We start from the raw sequence: 18,014 nt of genomic DNA on the forward strand, positions 1-18,014 counted from the left end.
TTACAACTTCATGAAACGTGGGTTTTTAAAAAGTGAACAAGGAAGTTGCAAAGAGAAAACAAAATAAAGAAAACCTCTCTGGTTCTACAGAACCAGTTTTTTTTTTTTTTTTGAAGAACCAAAACAAAGACCAGAGGAGAGAGAAAGAAGAAAGAAGGTAAAGATGAAGAAAGAGAGAAGACATGAGGTGGTCGGCCGGCCAGTCTCGCGGCGGTACGACAACCCCCTTTTTTCTTTTTTTTTTCTTCTCTGATTTTTTTTTTAACAGAACATGGTGTTTATAAATGGGTTTCTCACCTACTGAATTTTGAGCAAAAATTGTGCTTGAATGAGGTGTAGAAGTCCGGTATTTATAGTCTTAGAAGAGGGAGAGTGGAACAATTCAAGAAGGAAGGAAAGATTTCATTGAAACAAAGGAGGAAGGTTAGAATTGATCGAAAGAAAATTTTGGGTGATAATTGATTGAGCAATCAATTTGACAGATTTGCTTGGTAAAACTGACGAATTTGTTTTTGGAAATAATCTCTCAGCAAGATGTTTGCTTCAAAACAGAATTTCTTCTTTCTTTCTTTTTCTTAAATAGTATTATTATTTTCGAGATTTAGATTTCCAAAAAAATAAAATATAAAAAAAATAATAATAATAATTCAAGTATAGATTCAAGTATAGATTCAAGTATAGATATATATATATAGAGAGTATAGTAATATATGAATTTTGAAATAATGATTATAACTTTATATGAATAAAATCATGAATTTTGTAATTTGGAGAAAATCATTATTTAGGAGTTTTAAGAATTTCGGGCTATTACAGTTGCATAAGACCCAGGCGACAATGATATGATTCTTGAGGGTCAACTCCAATTTAATTCCTTTTTACTAAAAATTTACTTGTCGTAATGTAGATCTTAAAGGAATTAATGATATTTTGTACATTCTAATCCTAAATCTTCTCTTTTTAATTTTTTTCTATGCTTCTAATTCAGTGTGAAACTTAAATCACCTAAATGACCTTGATTAATAAAAAGAAAATAATAAAATAAAAATAAAAAATGGGCATACTTTGGATTGTGAGTTATCTCTTTTTTTCCTCCATCATTCCAAAAAGTCATCATCCTCTTAAACCATCATCTCTATGATCCTTAGCCAAATATCCTTTCAAATTAAAGCACCACAAATAACCTTCAAACCTTCCAATACCCAAAATCACAAAAACTTGTGTGGAAACCTCAGTACATAAAAAAAGCCAATGTCATGCAACAATAAAAAAAAAGTCAAAGAAATTCAAAGTGCGAAAAAAAAGCAAAAGAAAAAGTAAATGCAAAAGCAAAAAAGAAAAAGCCAAAGGCAAAAAGAAAAGTCAAGCTAGGGGGCTTGCACACAAGTTCTACCCCTCGTTTCAAATCCTTTCAATCCATCCAAAAAATCTTAACCATATAATCCAAATCCAAGATCATTATCTTAGCCCATCCGGTTAAACCTTTATTCTAAAAACCTTCCAACTCTTCATCCGATGTATCGCGCGAAGCGTCGTTGTAGAATGGGTTCGTCACCAGGGAGCTCTTTCTTTCTACAAACTTCCATACCAATGGTTGTAATTTGTTCAAAAGAAACTTATAGGATAATCTTGTTTCAGACATTCTTTTTCCTTCTATGATGACTCATATATACATTGGTCATGCTTTAAGATAACTCTTGAAAAATACTTTAGAAAATTATCGAATAAAAAAATTCTTATTGTAATATCAAAAATATAAATATCATAGAGTAGGTTGATATCAAAAATATAAACATCATTCTCAAAATAGTAACAAATTAGTAGTAGGCATAATCAAACATTTATTGAGAAGAAAAAAAAAAAGCATAACATAGAATTATTACAACCTCTTGTGTAACAACGTCAACTTATTTCCTTGATAAAGGAGAATGCAAAATGCAAAAGTAGTGTTTCTTCTAGTCTTGTATACTTTTCTTCTTGTGAAGAAAGTTTGAATGATCCAACTTAGGAGGCCACATTATCTTCATAGGTGTTTTGTAACTTCTTGTGAGGAAGATGATGTTTCTTTTGAGGAGATGATGTTGCCATGACAATATTGTATTGAGAAGGAAAAAAAAGCTTCGAAAATATTGGGTTGAATGTAATTGAATGGTTATTCAATGAGTAATCCTAAGCTATAGTATCATGTCTATTTATACTTTCAATATTGTACAAAACATTCATTTTTATAAAAATCCAAAAATTAAGGTTCATTGAAAATTTAAAATCCTTTGCATAATGTACATAATATCAATCAAATTAATTTAATTTGACAATGATTTAGAATTGACTATGTACAAAGAAATTTGATAATAATAAATTGCCCAGTAAATAGAAAATCAAGGATTTACCATTTTTATGATCGATTTTTGCCTAACTTAAACCGATTGAATAACCATGATGGCACTTGTCCATTACTTAGGCTTTGTACATTTGGAAAAAAAATCGTGGTTAATTCACACATAGCCACATAGGATTTCATAGTCTTGTCTACATGACACAAGCAAATTTATGTAGCTTTATATAATAGAATGATGATACCAACTTTCACAAGTCTCAGCATGAATTGTCTTTCACCATATAGACCGGCAAGGGTAAGAAAAAGTCTAGTTTGCTTCCGTAATTACACTCGAGCACTTGCATTTTGTTATTTACTAGTTCAAAGTTTTAGCTAGCAAAATCTACAAGGGTGATACCTGATAATTTGGATGCGATTTACAACACTAAATTCTATGTCCCTGAAAAAACAAAAAGAGTTTGTATCCTAGTTCTATTTCACAATATTGGTCTTCTGTCATAATCCTAAAGAAACTCACGGAGGTATCTGTTTCTGACATTGGTCTCAACAGAAGAATTCTCAACTGAAGGAGTTTTTGAGATATCGACAACAAAAATTTCGAGCCAACGATGCCAGATCTGAAGGTTCCAAACTTCCAATAGCCAGAGTGCCAAAATTTTCACCAAAAGCATATATACCTAAAAGAAAAATAGTTTAGAATAAAAAACACAAAATCTCATAATAAATTCTGAAAAGTTCAGGCTAAGTTTGGTGATTGACCTCGAAAACATGAGGGGTCCGATTATATCATCATGGCATTCAGGCAAACCTTAATACTAACACCGCCATCAAAGCACCAGCACGGAACAGAATGTCCTTCATACTCTTGTTCACTCTCATCATCATCTCCTCTTCTTCAAATTCTAATTTCATAGAATTCTTGCCGATGTATATGATTGTGTCCCTCAACTTATTCACTGCCCAAGAAAGCCAAAACAGGCCAACTCCAAACCCAGAGGTAAGGAGGTTGGATGTGCACAAAGGTATGCTTCCACAAGCAACTTTCCAAATCACAGAGAAAATAACAGCTAGTCCAGTTCCTGTAATGCTGGCAGAGAACTGAGTCAATAGTAGAGGTAGTGCAGGACCAGCTTTCTTTAGTGAATTCGTCACTGACTTCCCATTTCGCTTCTTGTCCATCATAAGAGATAGAAGCATCTCACAAGCCTGTATAGAGTTGTTCTTATAAAGATCCCTATCCCCCACGGCTCTCTTGCTTTTCCTCTTTGAAGATGGCTTCTGTTTTACTTTCTTACATCTGTAATCGGAAGCAAGTCAGAAAGCATCGAGATTTAATTATTTTGCTCAAGGTATTCTTTTTTTTTTTTTAACCACTTAGCTTCATTCTCCACCGGAAGACAAATTAATCAATTAAAAAAACTATATTCATGCTTATAAAAGCAAGACAGTTCAATGACTTTTCATCATGATTAAAATGCACGAATAGTCGTAAAAAGAAAAACGGTTATTTCACCAAATACCGCTGCCAAAAAAATTTATTCACCAAATACCCTCACTTTTTTCAAAATTCACCGGATACCTCTAACCTTCAAAAAAATTCACCAGATACCCCAAATGTTGACGGAAATTAGTCCTCCGCTAGTATTTATTTACAAGTTTACCCTAAGTCAACCTAATTAGCCTTTAATCAAACTAATTAACCCTAAAGTCAACCTAATTAACCCTAACTAACCCTAACCCTAACCCTCTCTCTCCCCTAACCCATAACCCACCAGCCCCCCCTAAACAACCCAAGCCCCCATCCCACCACCCCCCACCAACCCCGACCCCACCAACCCCCTCCCCCGCAGCCACCAGACCCACCCCTTACTCTTCTCCCGCAGCCACCAACACCACACCCACCCCTTACCCCTCCCCCGTAGCCACCAACACCAGACCCACTCCTTATTCCTCCCGCTTCCATTTCGACGATGGAAGTTGTGTTTCTCTCTCTCTTCGCTTGCGCTGTGATGAGAATATATATGGTGGTCGTGTACGACCGAGAAGATGATGTTGACGACGCGCCGGAGACTGAGGGAGAAATAATGAGAGAGAAAGAACGAGGGAGAGTGGGAGGCGCGGCTGCGGGCTTGGGGAGGGGGAAGCTGTGTGGGAGGTGGAGGGGGAGGGGGGCTGGTGAGGATAGGGTTGTTTGGGGGGTGGTAGGTTAGGGGAGAGAGAGGGAGTTAGGGTTAGTTAGGTTTTTAGGATTTTAGGATTTTTAGGGTCATTTAGAGTTTTTTAGGGTCAATTAACGCTAATGACTAACGGAGTTAATCGCCGTTAGTCATTAGGGCATTTTGTGTCATATTTTAAAAAATTTGGGGTATCTAGTGAAATTTTTTAAAGATTAGGAGTATCCGGTGAATTTTGAAAAAAGTGGGGGTATTTGGTCAATAAATTTTTTTGTCAGGCGTATTTGGTGAAATAACCGAAAGAAAAATTTAGTCAATTCTATCATAATCCAAAGTGGGTATGCTCTACCCAATGCATGGCGAAGCCAATACTCCCACAAGCGGTAGCGGGTTGGAGGAAGGGGGGCTGCAAGGGAGGAGGAGGGGGAGGGGGGAGCTGTGTGGGAAGTGGAGGTGGAGGGGGGGCTGGTGGGGATAGGGTTGTTGGGGGGTGGTGGATTAGGGGAGAGAGGGGTTAAGGTTAGTTAGGTTTTTAAGATTTTTAGGGTTATTTAGAGTTTTTTAGGGTTAATTAGGGTTAATTAATGCTAATGACTAACAGAGTTAACCACCATTAGTCATTAAGGGCATTTTGTGTCATTTTTTAAAAAATTTGGGGTATCTGGTGAAATTTTTAAAAGGTTAGGCGTGTCCGGTGAATTTTGAAAAAAATTGGGGTATTTGGTGAATAAATTTTTTTGTCAGGGGTATTTGGTGAAATAACCGAAAGAAAAATTTAGTCAATTCTATCATAATCCAAAGTGGGTATGCTCTACCCAATGCATGGCGAAGGCAATACTCCCACAAACAGCCACAAGCAAAGCAAGTGGAGAATTATCAGGACGTTGCACTTATTATGAAGTAGGGAACTGTGAGACATTGCAACTAGGAGCAACAAACAGGACACCAAAATTACTAATTCTAGTTGTCTAATTTTACAACACTTGATTAACTATTCTGACAAATTGAGCATATGAGCCATTACCTTTTGAGGGGAACAACAGCCAAGGAATCTAATTTTAAAGAAGACGTGTATGTACGATCTTGCAAGTTGATAGCATCATTCCTGTAGAAACATAACACATACACTAATTCAGTGACACAATTTCACTATTTTGTGTAAGATTTGAGTTCATATGAACACAGCAGAAGGAAAATCTGGTCAATTTCAAGCAGAAAATTCATTAAGGCAGTCTAATATCTAGTTCAGCAAGGATTTTATGATCCTTGTGACTAGATTGCGAACTTGTAAGATAATTTGGTTCAGAGACCAAGTGTATACTTTCAATAATAGAGGTGAAAGATATGACAAATTTGTTTATATTGGTCAATAGAGAACCACAGTTCAGTGATGCTGACGAAATTCAATATCTTGATAAACTAGCAGAACATATGAGAATTATCCCCAATTGAAACCTAATGATGCATCTCTCATATATCATCATTGCCCTTGCCTATGTCACTCAGACTCTTTACTTCACCTCCTCGACCATCATAAATGTATGGACACTTCGACACTTAATTTTGGCCCAAACATGGAAAGTTCTATATATAAAATAGCTAAGTTCGGCATCTGAAAAACATGTATTATTCTTGAAAAAGTTAAAACAAAGAGAAAGAAACCAATAAAATGCAAAATAAAATTTCATACTACATCTGAAAAATTTAGGGTTTCAACAAAGCTGATTCTGGAACTCGAGCAACCCATTGACATTCCCAAATAAAGTTGGTGACACAAATAACATATAGAAAGCAATAGTACATCAGTTAAAACTTTACAAGAATGTTTCTTTTAAGTAAAAGCAACAACTGAAAACATCAAAAGAAACATGCCAGCAACTAAGAATCCATGCACTATAATATGATACAAACTGGCGTGCGCCACTAAATATCCAAGCGGGCCCAATGAGAAGAGACCCACCTTCGAAACAAAGTTTTTCCTTTCATTTTTCTCGTTTACATATAAAATGAAGAATCGAGAAAAGATGCAAATTACACATACCATCTAAAATCAGGCACAAGCACCTGCTTTCTCCATGCTGAGTCCTTTGTTAGCTTAAACTCTCCTTGCATTGAAACCAGATCCTTCATATCAGTCATATTACCACCAAAGGAAAGTTGCCCATCAGCATGAACTGATACCGTCGAAGAAAGAAGATCTTGAACCAGATCAGGTTTAGCTTCCAGATCATAATACTTCCCACTTGGGTGATGAAGAGATGTATATGCACCAGATAAATTATTGAACTCAAAATCAGTACTACCAAGGTGCAGCAAGTGCATATCAGTCGGTGTAGCTTGAATCCCTGCCAATTCTGGAAATACAAAAGGATCCAGATAATCCTTTTCCAATTCATTTGATCCAGTCAACAGAAATCGCAACTTTTTATGCTTTGTCCATTGTTCATTTATGCCAAAGCTGAAGAGGATATAATCAGGTTGCTTATCTGCAACAGATATCATCTAGCCACAATTACAAACACATCATCATATAGCATACAGCACTTTAGTTTATAGACATAATTCAGCTTAATACAAGAATCCAAATAGTTGACTTTACAAAAATGACAGTCAGCCAAATGTCTCAACAAACACTCTTTAGGTAAGCAACACCTTTTGGTCACCATCCCAAATGATAATACCACTGAAGTTGGCGCTTTCAACAGCAATCAGGTATTTGACCTTTTGTAAGTGACCAAGTATGTAACAGCAAGTTTCACTAACAATGTGTTTCTGCCAAGTCTTTCTGCTCACTGTCTTTTTTATTTACCTTGAACCCAAAATCTTTGGTGTTTCTTCTATCCTGTCAGTCTGTCACCCTAAGTTAATCAAGTTTCACCAAAGTTTCAAAACCCAATATATAGCGGGATGTTTACAATTCGACTCAGTTTAAAAATGTGAAAAGATCCAAAAGCATAGACAGAGATTTAGCAATTTGACCCTGAGCAATTAGGTTATGTTAAGTATTTATTTGCCTCAACTTAGGGTGTGATGATTTTCAGAAGAGACCTTACGTTCACAAAGATTCATTAAGGAATACAGGATAATGATCAAATTAATTCCTTAAGTTCTATCTATCCCTATAAATCAGCTGAGCATACTATCTCTTTCTTGAAGAATTGACACAAATTAGTACTTTTAATGAATAATCCCATGACACGATTTAAGAAGACAGGCAGCATCTTAATACCACTTTCTATGTCCACATCCAGGTAAAGAGAATTGAAACTTTTGTAGTCTATATTCGGCTATGAACCAATATTAGTAGGAGGGGCATATTAGGTAGTGTAACAAGTAGTACTTTATGTGAAAGATAAGTGAGTTAGTTATAGGAGTAATACTATAAATAAGAGAGCATTAGGAAGGGATTAGCATGTTGAAAATTGTTAAGAAAAATTGGGTGAGCTTTTAAGAGTTCAAGTGGGAGAGAATCAAACCTCTCGAAAGCTTGAATATCATTTACTTTTGCTGTATTTTCAGTTTATCAATCTAATACTCATCTTCTTCCTCATTTTCTGCTTTTAATGGTGTCTAAGCTATGTTAAATCATAGCATATTTTTTAAGGTGTTACTGCTTTTGATCCTTCTATGTGACTTGAAATAATACTAGACTTGCAGCCTGTGTCATACAGGGTCTTAAATTTATGATATTAAGAGACATTTCTATGTCAAAAGTTTGCAGTTAATCATTAAATAGTGCAACAATTGATCAAAGATTAATATTCTGGAAAGTTTAATATTAACAATGATGAGTGATTTCATTTACTCTTTAACTTATTAAAAGATTCTTATTTACGAAAACTACACATAAAACTATGGAAATATTATGCGCGCGCACGCACGCACCCCCCCCCCCAACACACAACACGCACACAAATCAGAAATGTATATTTGGCTCATAATACAATGCAGCCCTACATTAAGCCATCAATAGGTCGCAGTGTTCACTGCCCTTCCCCACCAGACATTCCATGTGTACTTTCTTCAAACAGATAGTATGTGGATTTCCACTTTTTTCTAGGTGCCCAGCCAATCCGCTCAATCCAGAAAAAACAAAAAGAAATAACAATTCGAGACAAAGATATTTCAAGTCAACTCTCAAAAGTATGTTGATTTCCACTTTTTTCTAGGTGCCCAGCCAATCTGTTCAATCCAGAAAAAACAAAAAGAAATAACAATTCGAGACAAAGATATTTCAAGTCAAATCTCAAATGCAGCAACTGAAAAGAGACTTTTCAAGACTTATATGATTGTTTTTCAATGACCCTTTTTACAAGTGTACATCAGCAAATTCCACCCCATAAAGTACCAAGTAGAAGTTAGTAAGCCTCAGGCCTCTACAGTATCTAGAACTTCCTTTTGCTGACTTATCGTCGAGTATGAGATACCACTTGCTGAACTCTAGTAGTTGGAAACTTACTAGATAACTCCTCTGTTTTTCAATACTTGCAATACTTTGACTCTACACTATTCATATACTAATGTCGACCCAAATTTTTTACTATGATAAAAAATTAGAGCAAATGTTATTATGTAAATTATTCTTGCATTATTCTCAATATATGTTTTGAATGAATCAACTTTTTCAATTTTTACTAATAGGAAATAAGAATTTAATGATCAAAGTAGAGCATTAGCAACCATGAAAGTCAAAGTCTACAAGTATTAAGAAATGGATGAAAGCTAATGACAATCTTGCTCCACTTCTGTTAAAAAGCTTATGCTGGTTAGCATTTGCCTGCCAATTTTCAGATGTAGCCAACTTAAGATTGATCCTCTACAATCATCCCCAAACGTGTAAACCTCAATCAGAGTTCATGACTAGACAAACATAGACAATATAATAATTCATAATCATAAATAATTCCATAGACACACCCCATGAAATCCCATTCAAAGAGAAAGCAAATTCAACAGATAGGATATCTCTTATCAAAGGAGAAGTATGTAAATGGGACATCAGAGACATGAACCTTGCATATCACCAAGCAGAGACATTCTTCGGGCAGCCCTGACATATTCACCATACCCATATGATTCACTCATTGACTTAAAGAGATCACCATGCTCGTTTGGTGTTAGAGAAAGGATGCTTGATCTTAGTATCTCTTGTCTTGATCCACTGGATGGTAAAAGACGCCGAAAATCCTGCATACAGGCACATGAGATAGTAAGGCCCCGTTCTTTTGGACTGAGAGAATCTCAACTAAACTGAACGGAACGACAACGACGACAAACAACCACAACAACAACTGAACTGAACAGAACGGAAATGAAATGAAAATAAGTCCAAAAGAACAGGGCCTAAATTAGCTTTTTAGTTGACAAAACCATTGGATGGAAGATTAAAACACAGAAAATCTTGATGTGGATCAAATTCTTCATCTTAAAAACTACGTTGACTAATTTTCGTGAGGTTCCAATAGAGTGTTGTTACCTAACTCTTCAGTTGGTTTACATATTGAAATTTTTTTTTCTCTAGTAGGAGGTCACTTGGTTTTCCTTCTTTCTTTTGCTTTCCTGTGCTAGTAGGATTGTTTCCTTCCTATAAGATTAAACACATTTAGAATAGTCTAATTAGAGTAGTTATTAAGTTTCCTATTCCCTTTTAGGGGGTGTTTGGTTCATGTAGTGGTATGGGTTTGGAATCAAGAATGAAACCAAGGTGGTATAGGTTTGGAACTTGATACATAATACCATGTGTTTGGTTTTATTTGGGAGTGGAATTTTTTTCTTTTATTTGATACCTAGAAGTATTGGTATAGAGCTATACCCATCTCACCCCTTGAGTTTTCAAACCCCATACCTTATGGGTTTGAGGTATGGGTTTTAAATCTATCATTTTTTTTTTTAAGCGTAAATCTATCAATTATTTAACAAACACTAGGAATGGGTTTTGCTCATTCTAAACCCATACCTCATACCAGAAACTTTAGGGACTATTTTAGAGCCTAGAGGTGTACATAAGCTAGATGCCTAGTTGAGTGGTGATTCTCAGAGTGTGAGTTTCATGAAAACTAATATAAGTTGTAGCTGATATTTTAGTTTGTTAACACCATTATGCCAAATGCCACTTATTATGATTTGCATTAATTTTGTGGAGAGATCTTCTTTCACGCGAGCTAAGAGAACAATTTACCACATTATTCCATTATCAATCCCCTAAATCTTTCATCCATCCATCATAAGTTTAGTTTAGATACCTAAAATATGAAGCTAATATCTTAAAATTCCTTCTATAACTCTTGAGTTTTGTTCTTTAATCTAATTTAGAGGATCTCTGCACCAATTGGACGGATTATTTGGTATTAAGATCCTTATCAAATCCCCAACAAAAATATTTATTTATAGAGCAAAAACCCAGCAAGCATCTGATAGCATTGTCTCAATCCAAAAGGATTACATTGATACGATTACTATGATTTGAATCTAATAACTTATAATGGAGTATATATTAAAACTGAAACCCGTAAAGTTAATTTCCATTCTAAAGTTCCCTTTAATATAGTTGGTTTCCCTTCTAAAGTTCCCTCCTAAATGAGCTGGTTCCCCTTCTAAAGTCCCTCTTACATGCATCAAAAGTTAATACATAACTTCATTGGAAATATAAGTAGGATATTTTTCCTTATTAGACATTGATCAATGATTGAAGGTTTGTGTCTAAAAATTCGATTTGGTTTGGATAATGACTACTTTTTAAAAAGATTTTCTTGTTTGTCAGATTTTTTACATAAGTCGGTAGATAAACCATATTATCAAAGCAAAAATGTCATGATTTCCAATCAATTTTTCCAGAAAACAGCAACTCTAGTAGGAATACAGCAGCGAATGCCAACTTTTGTATACAAAAAAAGCAGCTAATCTGAGATTGCACAATCATTCAAACATTAAACATTGTGTGGCTATTACTAATAGCCTAACAGGGTCGAAACAAACTCATGACGAATTCTGGCATTAAATAGAGACTGTTAGTTGTGGCAAATCACCCCCTACACTTATACCGATTGTGTAAGTTGCCCCCTTAACTTTTACATGGAGCAAATTGACCCCATAACTCTTACAAATTGTGCAATCAACATTTAGTGTTTTATCCGGCTAAATTATTATTGAAATAATGACGTGGCACCAAAAAAACTTATAAAATGATTTTTAAATCCAAATACATCTTAATAAAAATTCATTAGTACTAGTATTATTATATACTACATTTTCCTCTAAATGTTTACCTAAGGACATCTTTGGTTCAAGTCATGGAATGAAAAGGAAATCAATCAAATAGAGAGATGGAATGGTAACAAAAATTGTTACCTTTATTGGGTGTTTAGTTCAAACCTTGGCATGGGAAGGAAATGGTAACCACTACCACCAACAAATAGAGTTTGTCACTTGAGGGGAAGGGAAGGTAACAAACTAGGAAAATCTATTACCACCACATAATGGTAATAGCTTGAGGAGGGGTTGAACCGAAATGGAGTAGATGTTTGATTCCATTTCTTAGAGCTCAAGTTTGTTGAACCAAACATGCTCCAAGTCTATGAACCAAAAAAAAAGGTTGAACTCTTCATCTGAGTTCCACTAATCAATTCTATGCTTATTTTGACTGCAAATTCCAATATTCACGTTCTCTTCCTCCTCCATATCTGACACAAGTAAACTGCTTGTCTTCAATGTTAATTATATTGCTCCTCTTCTCTACTCCATAGTTTACATAAAGTAATACAATATTCAAGATTTCTGGTTATTCCTTAATCAACTGCAAAAAGAAAGTTATTGGCTACTTGAGTTAATGTATATATCCCTTCATCGTTCTCTCACACATATAGTTGAAGAAGAACACCAATTTGTAGTTCCAGAAGCAAACTAATTGAATTATTTCACCAATCTGTTCAGATTCATACACCATAACAGACAATATCCAACAAAAAACGAGTAAACGATTAGCAAATTAAATTCATATATTACTTGTATTAATAAAATCATATAAGATGTATTTGGATTTATAAACCCAATACAATTAGGAAACTATGCACTGACTACACTGCTCCCTAACTAATATAGAAGTTATGTATTTCATCACTAGGGTCCAAACAAACTCAAAATCCAAAAAATAACCAAATTTTGCAAGTCCAACTTCATCCGTAAATGATAAAATTGAAATTCAATCGATAATAATGAAGCATATAATAATCCAATATATTAAGCCTGATGAAGTGAAGAACTGACCTTGAGCTGCCTGGAAGTAGCCTGTTCTTGGTGTAAGACAAGTGCAGGAAGGCACCCAGTATGACTAGATGCCATTAAAGAAAGCAAAGGCATTTTGTCAAAAAAGCAGAGAGTTTTGAGTTCAGAAATTGTAGTTTCTGATCTCAAAACTCCCTCATCTTCCTTTCACTTTGGTACCATGTTGTTGATGTTCTGACCTCAATTCGCAACTTGACAAAAGTTTGGATTTTGAGTGGTGATGAATTTACTTGACAGCGCAGCTTTGGCACCCACCTCTCGCTTAATCTTACTCAAGAACGGGCCATATGGGTCGGATATGAATCGGGTCGAATGCGGATCACCATTGTCTTCGGGGTTGCGTTCGGGTACGAGTCAATTTCGGGTTCATGAAATCTCGGGCAGGACCGGGTACGGGTTTGATGAGTCTCGGGTTATTTCGGATGGTTACTTTCAGGTGAAAAAATGGCTCTCAAATAATGTACTTCGGGTCTATTTTGCCGGCTATAACAATAATTTAATTGGCAGGAACAATAAAAAATATAGAGGGACTATATCATTCTTATAATTATATTTATATGTATAAAAAATTAAAACAAAAAATATTTTTTCACAAATTGTAAAATTATGTTGCAAATGGATAATATTTTAAATCATATTTTGAGTACTTTTCAATCGTATAAAAGTTATAATATGTTGAATTATGTAGTAAAAGCTATAGTCAATTTACATAGTATTAGATTGTTTATTCAAAACCAAACTCTTATTCTCCCTTTTTTCAGAACTTCTTATATGCATTTATACTTGTTTATAATTCTATTTTTGAAAAAATTAGGACAATTTGTCACAATAAACCTTTTATATATCGCTTTTTTGCCAGAAACAACTTGTTACGTAGTGCTAGACTCGTAAATGAATACTACTATCCCCAACAATAGGTTCACTAATAAGAGACTTGTGCAACAATGTCTGGACTCAAATCCCGAACCTGAGCTCCACCTTCATACCTGCAAAAAGGGACCCACCCTAGAGGTTTGGGTGGTATTTCCCCCTCCGAAGCTTAAGTCAGGTATCAGGAGTAGAAAAGGAACTTTTAGAGAGAGAAAGTAGAGAGAGTATTTATGGCAGAATAACAGTACTATGCTCTGAAAAACGTACCTTTCCCCTGATTTCAAGGACTATTTATAGTGTTTGAAATGACTGATATTAGTAAGTAATTTTTATGGCCACGGTTGGTGGGACCTCCTGCTGCGAAACCTCCAGATATTACAAGCACTACATCTTCATCAGTGCTTTCATCTTCCTTTCTTCGGCCTTGACGATTGTCTCTCTTCTGAAAATTTCTACCCGCTTGAGGTAGATAGGAATTCATCTTACCCTTGCAAGCCAAGTCTTCCAAAGCTCTTTTTAGATGCTTTCATTCCTTTGTTTCGTGGCAACAATCCTTATGGAAATGGTAATATTTGCTTTTATCCCTATTTATGTAGGGAGTCTTCATTTCGGTTGGCGCCTTCAGTTCATACTAATCTTTTATCTCCATAAGAATGGAGTATTGATCTTTGCTAAATTCTACCGGCTCAGCCGATGTTGCTGGTTCATCTCTTTTGCTTCTCTTAGATGAGGTTGTCATCGAAGTCACCGCCCAAGTTTCAGCTTTCTTGTGGATGCTCTGCTTAGGCTGAACTATTTCTTCAATCTTTTTTGCCTACGGATATTTTGCTTCCGCACAAACTTCCGTAGCATGGATGAATGTCTCTGCCTCCCGAAGGGCTTCGGTTAGAGTGGAAATCTTCTTCTTCACCAAATCAAACTTAAAGCTTCCTGGCCTTAGACCCCTGATGAAGGCGTCAAAGGCCACCCCTGCATTCAGATCTTGCATCTGCAATGCTTCTAGATTGAATCTCTTCACAAAACTTCTTAGGGCTTCTTTGGGTCCTTGGATGATCTTACCCAAATGCATATTGGTCTTCTGTTCCTGTCGGTTTGCTACAAAGTGGCTAGTAAACAAGATACTAAGCTCGGTGAAATTATTTACTGAGTTAAGGGAGATTATTGAACCACTTTTGAGCTACTCCTTTCAGAGTGGCTGGAAAATTCTTGCACCGGGTAACATCATCAACCGCTTGAAATATACATTTGATGCTTGTATGCTGATAGATGATCATCTGGATCCGTGGTGCCGTCAAAAGGCTCTATCGTCGGTAGATTAACCTTTGGGAATGGGGGAGACTCCATGATTCTGGCCGAGAATGGGGTCGGCGAGTTAATCTTGAGTGCCCCAGCATGTCCCTCAGTGGGTATGTGCTCCCGACGATATTCTTTTAACACTGGATTAGAGGAGGTGTTAGCTAGGGCTTGACGCCTATACACTATAAGTTGTAAAACCGTTTTTTCTTGCCTTAGCTGAACAGCCGAAGGTCTTTGACTTCTTACTTCAGTTTTGATGGGAGTCTTAATGGAGGATCCTTCATGTAAGGAGTAGAACCTGAGGCTGAACGCTGAAGAGCAGCTGCCTTCTTGGCCTCTAGATACTCCATCGCATCCGTCTTCATCTTATGACCACTTGGAGGAATATTATCTCCTGGACGGACCACCAACTTCCAGTCCATCTTTCTTCTTGGTTCACTGTCTGCTGGCTGCTTCCCTTTAGATAGTCGCTTGGACATTTCCTACCGAGGAGGCCGGCTTGTCCCTGGACGACCTTCTTGAGACTGCCCCCTAGGGGGCACTACATCGGCCTGCTCTGGGTTGACCTGGAAAAAAACATGTTATTTTTGATTTGCTCCTCCATGACAGCGGCCATCCTAGTCTGGAAGTCATTCAAGATAGTTTCCAGATGGGTAGCTGTCACTGGACGCTCAGGATTTTCTTGAATGATAGGTTCCCTGCTCCGTCCAGAGAGACGAACAGTAGCAGAGGGCCTATCTCTTCCTCTAGGTGGTCTTTCATCGCCCACTGTATCCTCCACTTGAATCTCAAAACTTCTGTTCGAGTGACAATCAGTCATTGTTGCGTCTCCCCACAAACGGCGCCAAGTATTACGTAGTGCTAGACTCGTAAATTAATACTACTATCCCCCCAACAATAGGTTCACTAATAAGAGACTTGTACAACAATGTTTGGACTCAAATCCCGAACCTGAGCTCCACCTTCAGACCTACAAAAACGGACTCACCCTGGAGGTTTGGGTGGTATTTCCCCCTCCGAAGCTTAAGTCAGGTATCAGGAGTAGAAAATGAACTTTTAGAGAGAGAAAGTAGAGAGAGTATTTATGGCAGAATAACAGTACTATGCTCTGAAAAACGTACCTTTCCCCTGATTTCAAGGACTATTTATAGTGTCTGAAATGACTGATGTACCTTGATGTCACCCTAATTTGGGAGCATCTGATTGGCTAAGCAATACTGCCATGACACGTGGCGGTCACTGATTGGAGAGTACACATCACCCTTTATAGAAAGATACTTTTTGTGCTTACCGGGCCTAAGTACAGATTGGGCCCTAAGAATGGCTTAGTACACCTTTCTTTATTCAGAAAAATGTACTTTACCCCCTATAAGTTTCTGGTCTATGTACTTTACAATAGCAAAAGAGTGTGCCACATGTAAGGCCGTGATGGGGCTACGTGCCACGTCTATAGCCGTTGATTTTTACGCTACAACACCCTTATTTTTCTCTAAGTATTAATCGGATTTGTGTGGTTTTTTTAAAAGAAGAAAATGGCTCAGACAAGGAGACCCTATCTCTCCTTTACTATTTGTGGTGGTTATGGAATACTTCACAAGAATTCTAAAGAAAATGAGCAGGTTATTTGGCTTTAGCTATCGTTACACGTGCACTTCCTTGGAGTTGACTCACTTAATATATGCTGATGACTTAATGATTTTTTGTAAGGGAGACATTAGCTCTATAATCTTGATGGTGTGAGCTATGAAAGCCTTCTCTCTAGATTCAGGGCTTCATGTAAACAATGATAAAATAACTTTGTACTTTGACAATGTCAAAGATGATATATAACAGAGAATTCTTCAAGCTACTGGGTTTTCTAAGGGCACATTCCCTTTCAGGTACCTTGGAGTACCCATTATTTCTAGGAAACTGAAAGTGTAGATTGTGACCTTTTGGTTGACAAGATTCTTAAGAGAGTGTTGTGATGGTCATCTAGAAATCTTGCTTATGCTGCTAGACATGTGCTAGTTAATGTTGTATTGCTTAGCATACACACTTATTGGGAAAAAAGCTTCTTACTGACTAAAAATGTATTGGTTAAAATTATACAAATTTGTAGAGCTTTCGTTTGGGAGGGGAAATCTTTCCTTCATAAGCCACCTACTGTTTCATGGGAATGGGTTTGCAAGCCAAGCAAAATGGGAGGGTTGGGTCTAAAAGATTGCCTTATGTGGAACAAGACTGATATAGGGAAGTATATTTGAATTAATTGTGTGATTATTCATTGTATATATATGTGTATATGTGATATGATTCCTAAACCTATTATCTTACTATTTGACAAAGTATTTTCAACTTAAGTATTTTACAGGATGGAGTTGCAATTACTCAGTTTCTCTGATTTTCAGGAGCTTGCCTCTCCTGTCTCTTTTCAATGTATTTGTGTAGGTGGGTGATCGACGGGGGAAACAAAAGGGAGATCATTTGCAGTTGTCATCCACTTAGCATATGATTAGCTTCTGCTGGAACTCTAAAATACTTAAGTAATTAGTAATTTTTAATGAACGATTCACTTGGTTGTAAGGATTAATGAATTTGAGTTTTGTTTGTTTTTTTTATTTAGCCTTGCATTTATTTTCAGGAGATAAGTGCGGCGGTAGCGTCACCCGTCGAGTCGAACCCTCGTGGGCCCCGATCATGAGTTTTGTCAATTAAAGAAGGGTTCGAGTCCGCAAGGTGTTACAGTATGTAAATACAATAATGGTTTTGAAAAATTTATTTCACAAAATCAACAATGTTAACAAAAACTTACAAAAAGAATAACAACTCGTGCAATGCACGGGCTTCAAAACTAGTATCATAATCAAATAAACAACTATATTAGAACTCCAAATCACACAAAAGGATTTTGGAAATATAATAGAATAGTTAAGCCATCAAAATATTAGCTTGTGCATAATCGCACATCAAAATATTACTTGCTACATATAAAATAAAATATACACTAGTGGAAAAAACCTTATATGTCACTTTGTACCGGATGTGGTTTTTGTAAAACCGCATCCGAAAATAAA

The 18,014-nt window shown here is 36.3% G+C and overlaps 1 protein-coding gene across 1 annotated transcript; it reads right to left on the bottom strand.

Moving 5' to 3' along the window:
* Positions 1-2,534: 2,534 nt before the first annotated feature.
* LOC104898828 (hypothetical protein) lies at positions 2,535-13,000 on the bottom strand. Its single transcript, XM_010685937.2, has 6 exons — positions 12,775-13,000; positions 9,525-9,699; positions 6,554-6,998; positions 5,537-5,617; positions 3,098-3,635; positions 2,535-3,015 (listed from the first exon to the last, which is right to left on the bottom strand). Exons 1-5 carry the CDS (start codon positions 12,865-12,867, stop codon positions 3,137-3,139), a joined length of 1,293 nt encoding a protein of 430 aa, XP_010684239.1. The 5' UTR covers positions 12,868-13,000; the 3' UTR covers positions 2,535-3,015; positions 3,098-3,136.
* Between the last annotated feature and the right edge of the window lie 5,014 nt (positions 13,001-18,014).

The sequence above is a fragment of the Beta vulgaris genome, chromosome 7, assembly GCF_026745355.1.
Source record: "Beta vulgaris subsp. vulgaris cultivar EL10 chromosome 7, EL10.2, whole genome shotgun sequence".
Taxonomy (NCBI): domain Eukaryota; kingdom Viridiplantae; phylum Streptophyta; class Magnoliopsida; order Caryophyllales; family Amaranthaceae; genus Beta; species Beta vulgaris.

Coding starts and splice junctions, on each gene's coding strand:
- LOC104898828 (XM_010685937.2), bottom strand. CDS start 12,867: ATGCCTTTGCTTTCTTTAATGGCATCTAGTCATACTGGGTGCCTTCCT. Junction 6,999..9,524: donor TCTGCTTGGTGATATGCAAG/GTTCATGTCTCT, acceptor TATCTGTTGCAG/ATAAGCAACCTGATTATATC. Junction 5,618..6,553: donor CTTGTGCCTGATTTTAGATG/GTATGTGTAATT, acceptor ATGTTTCTACAG/GAATGATGCTATCAACTTGC.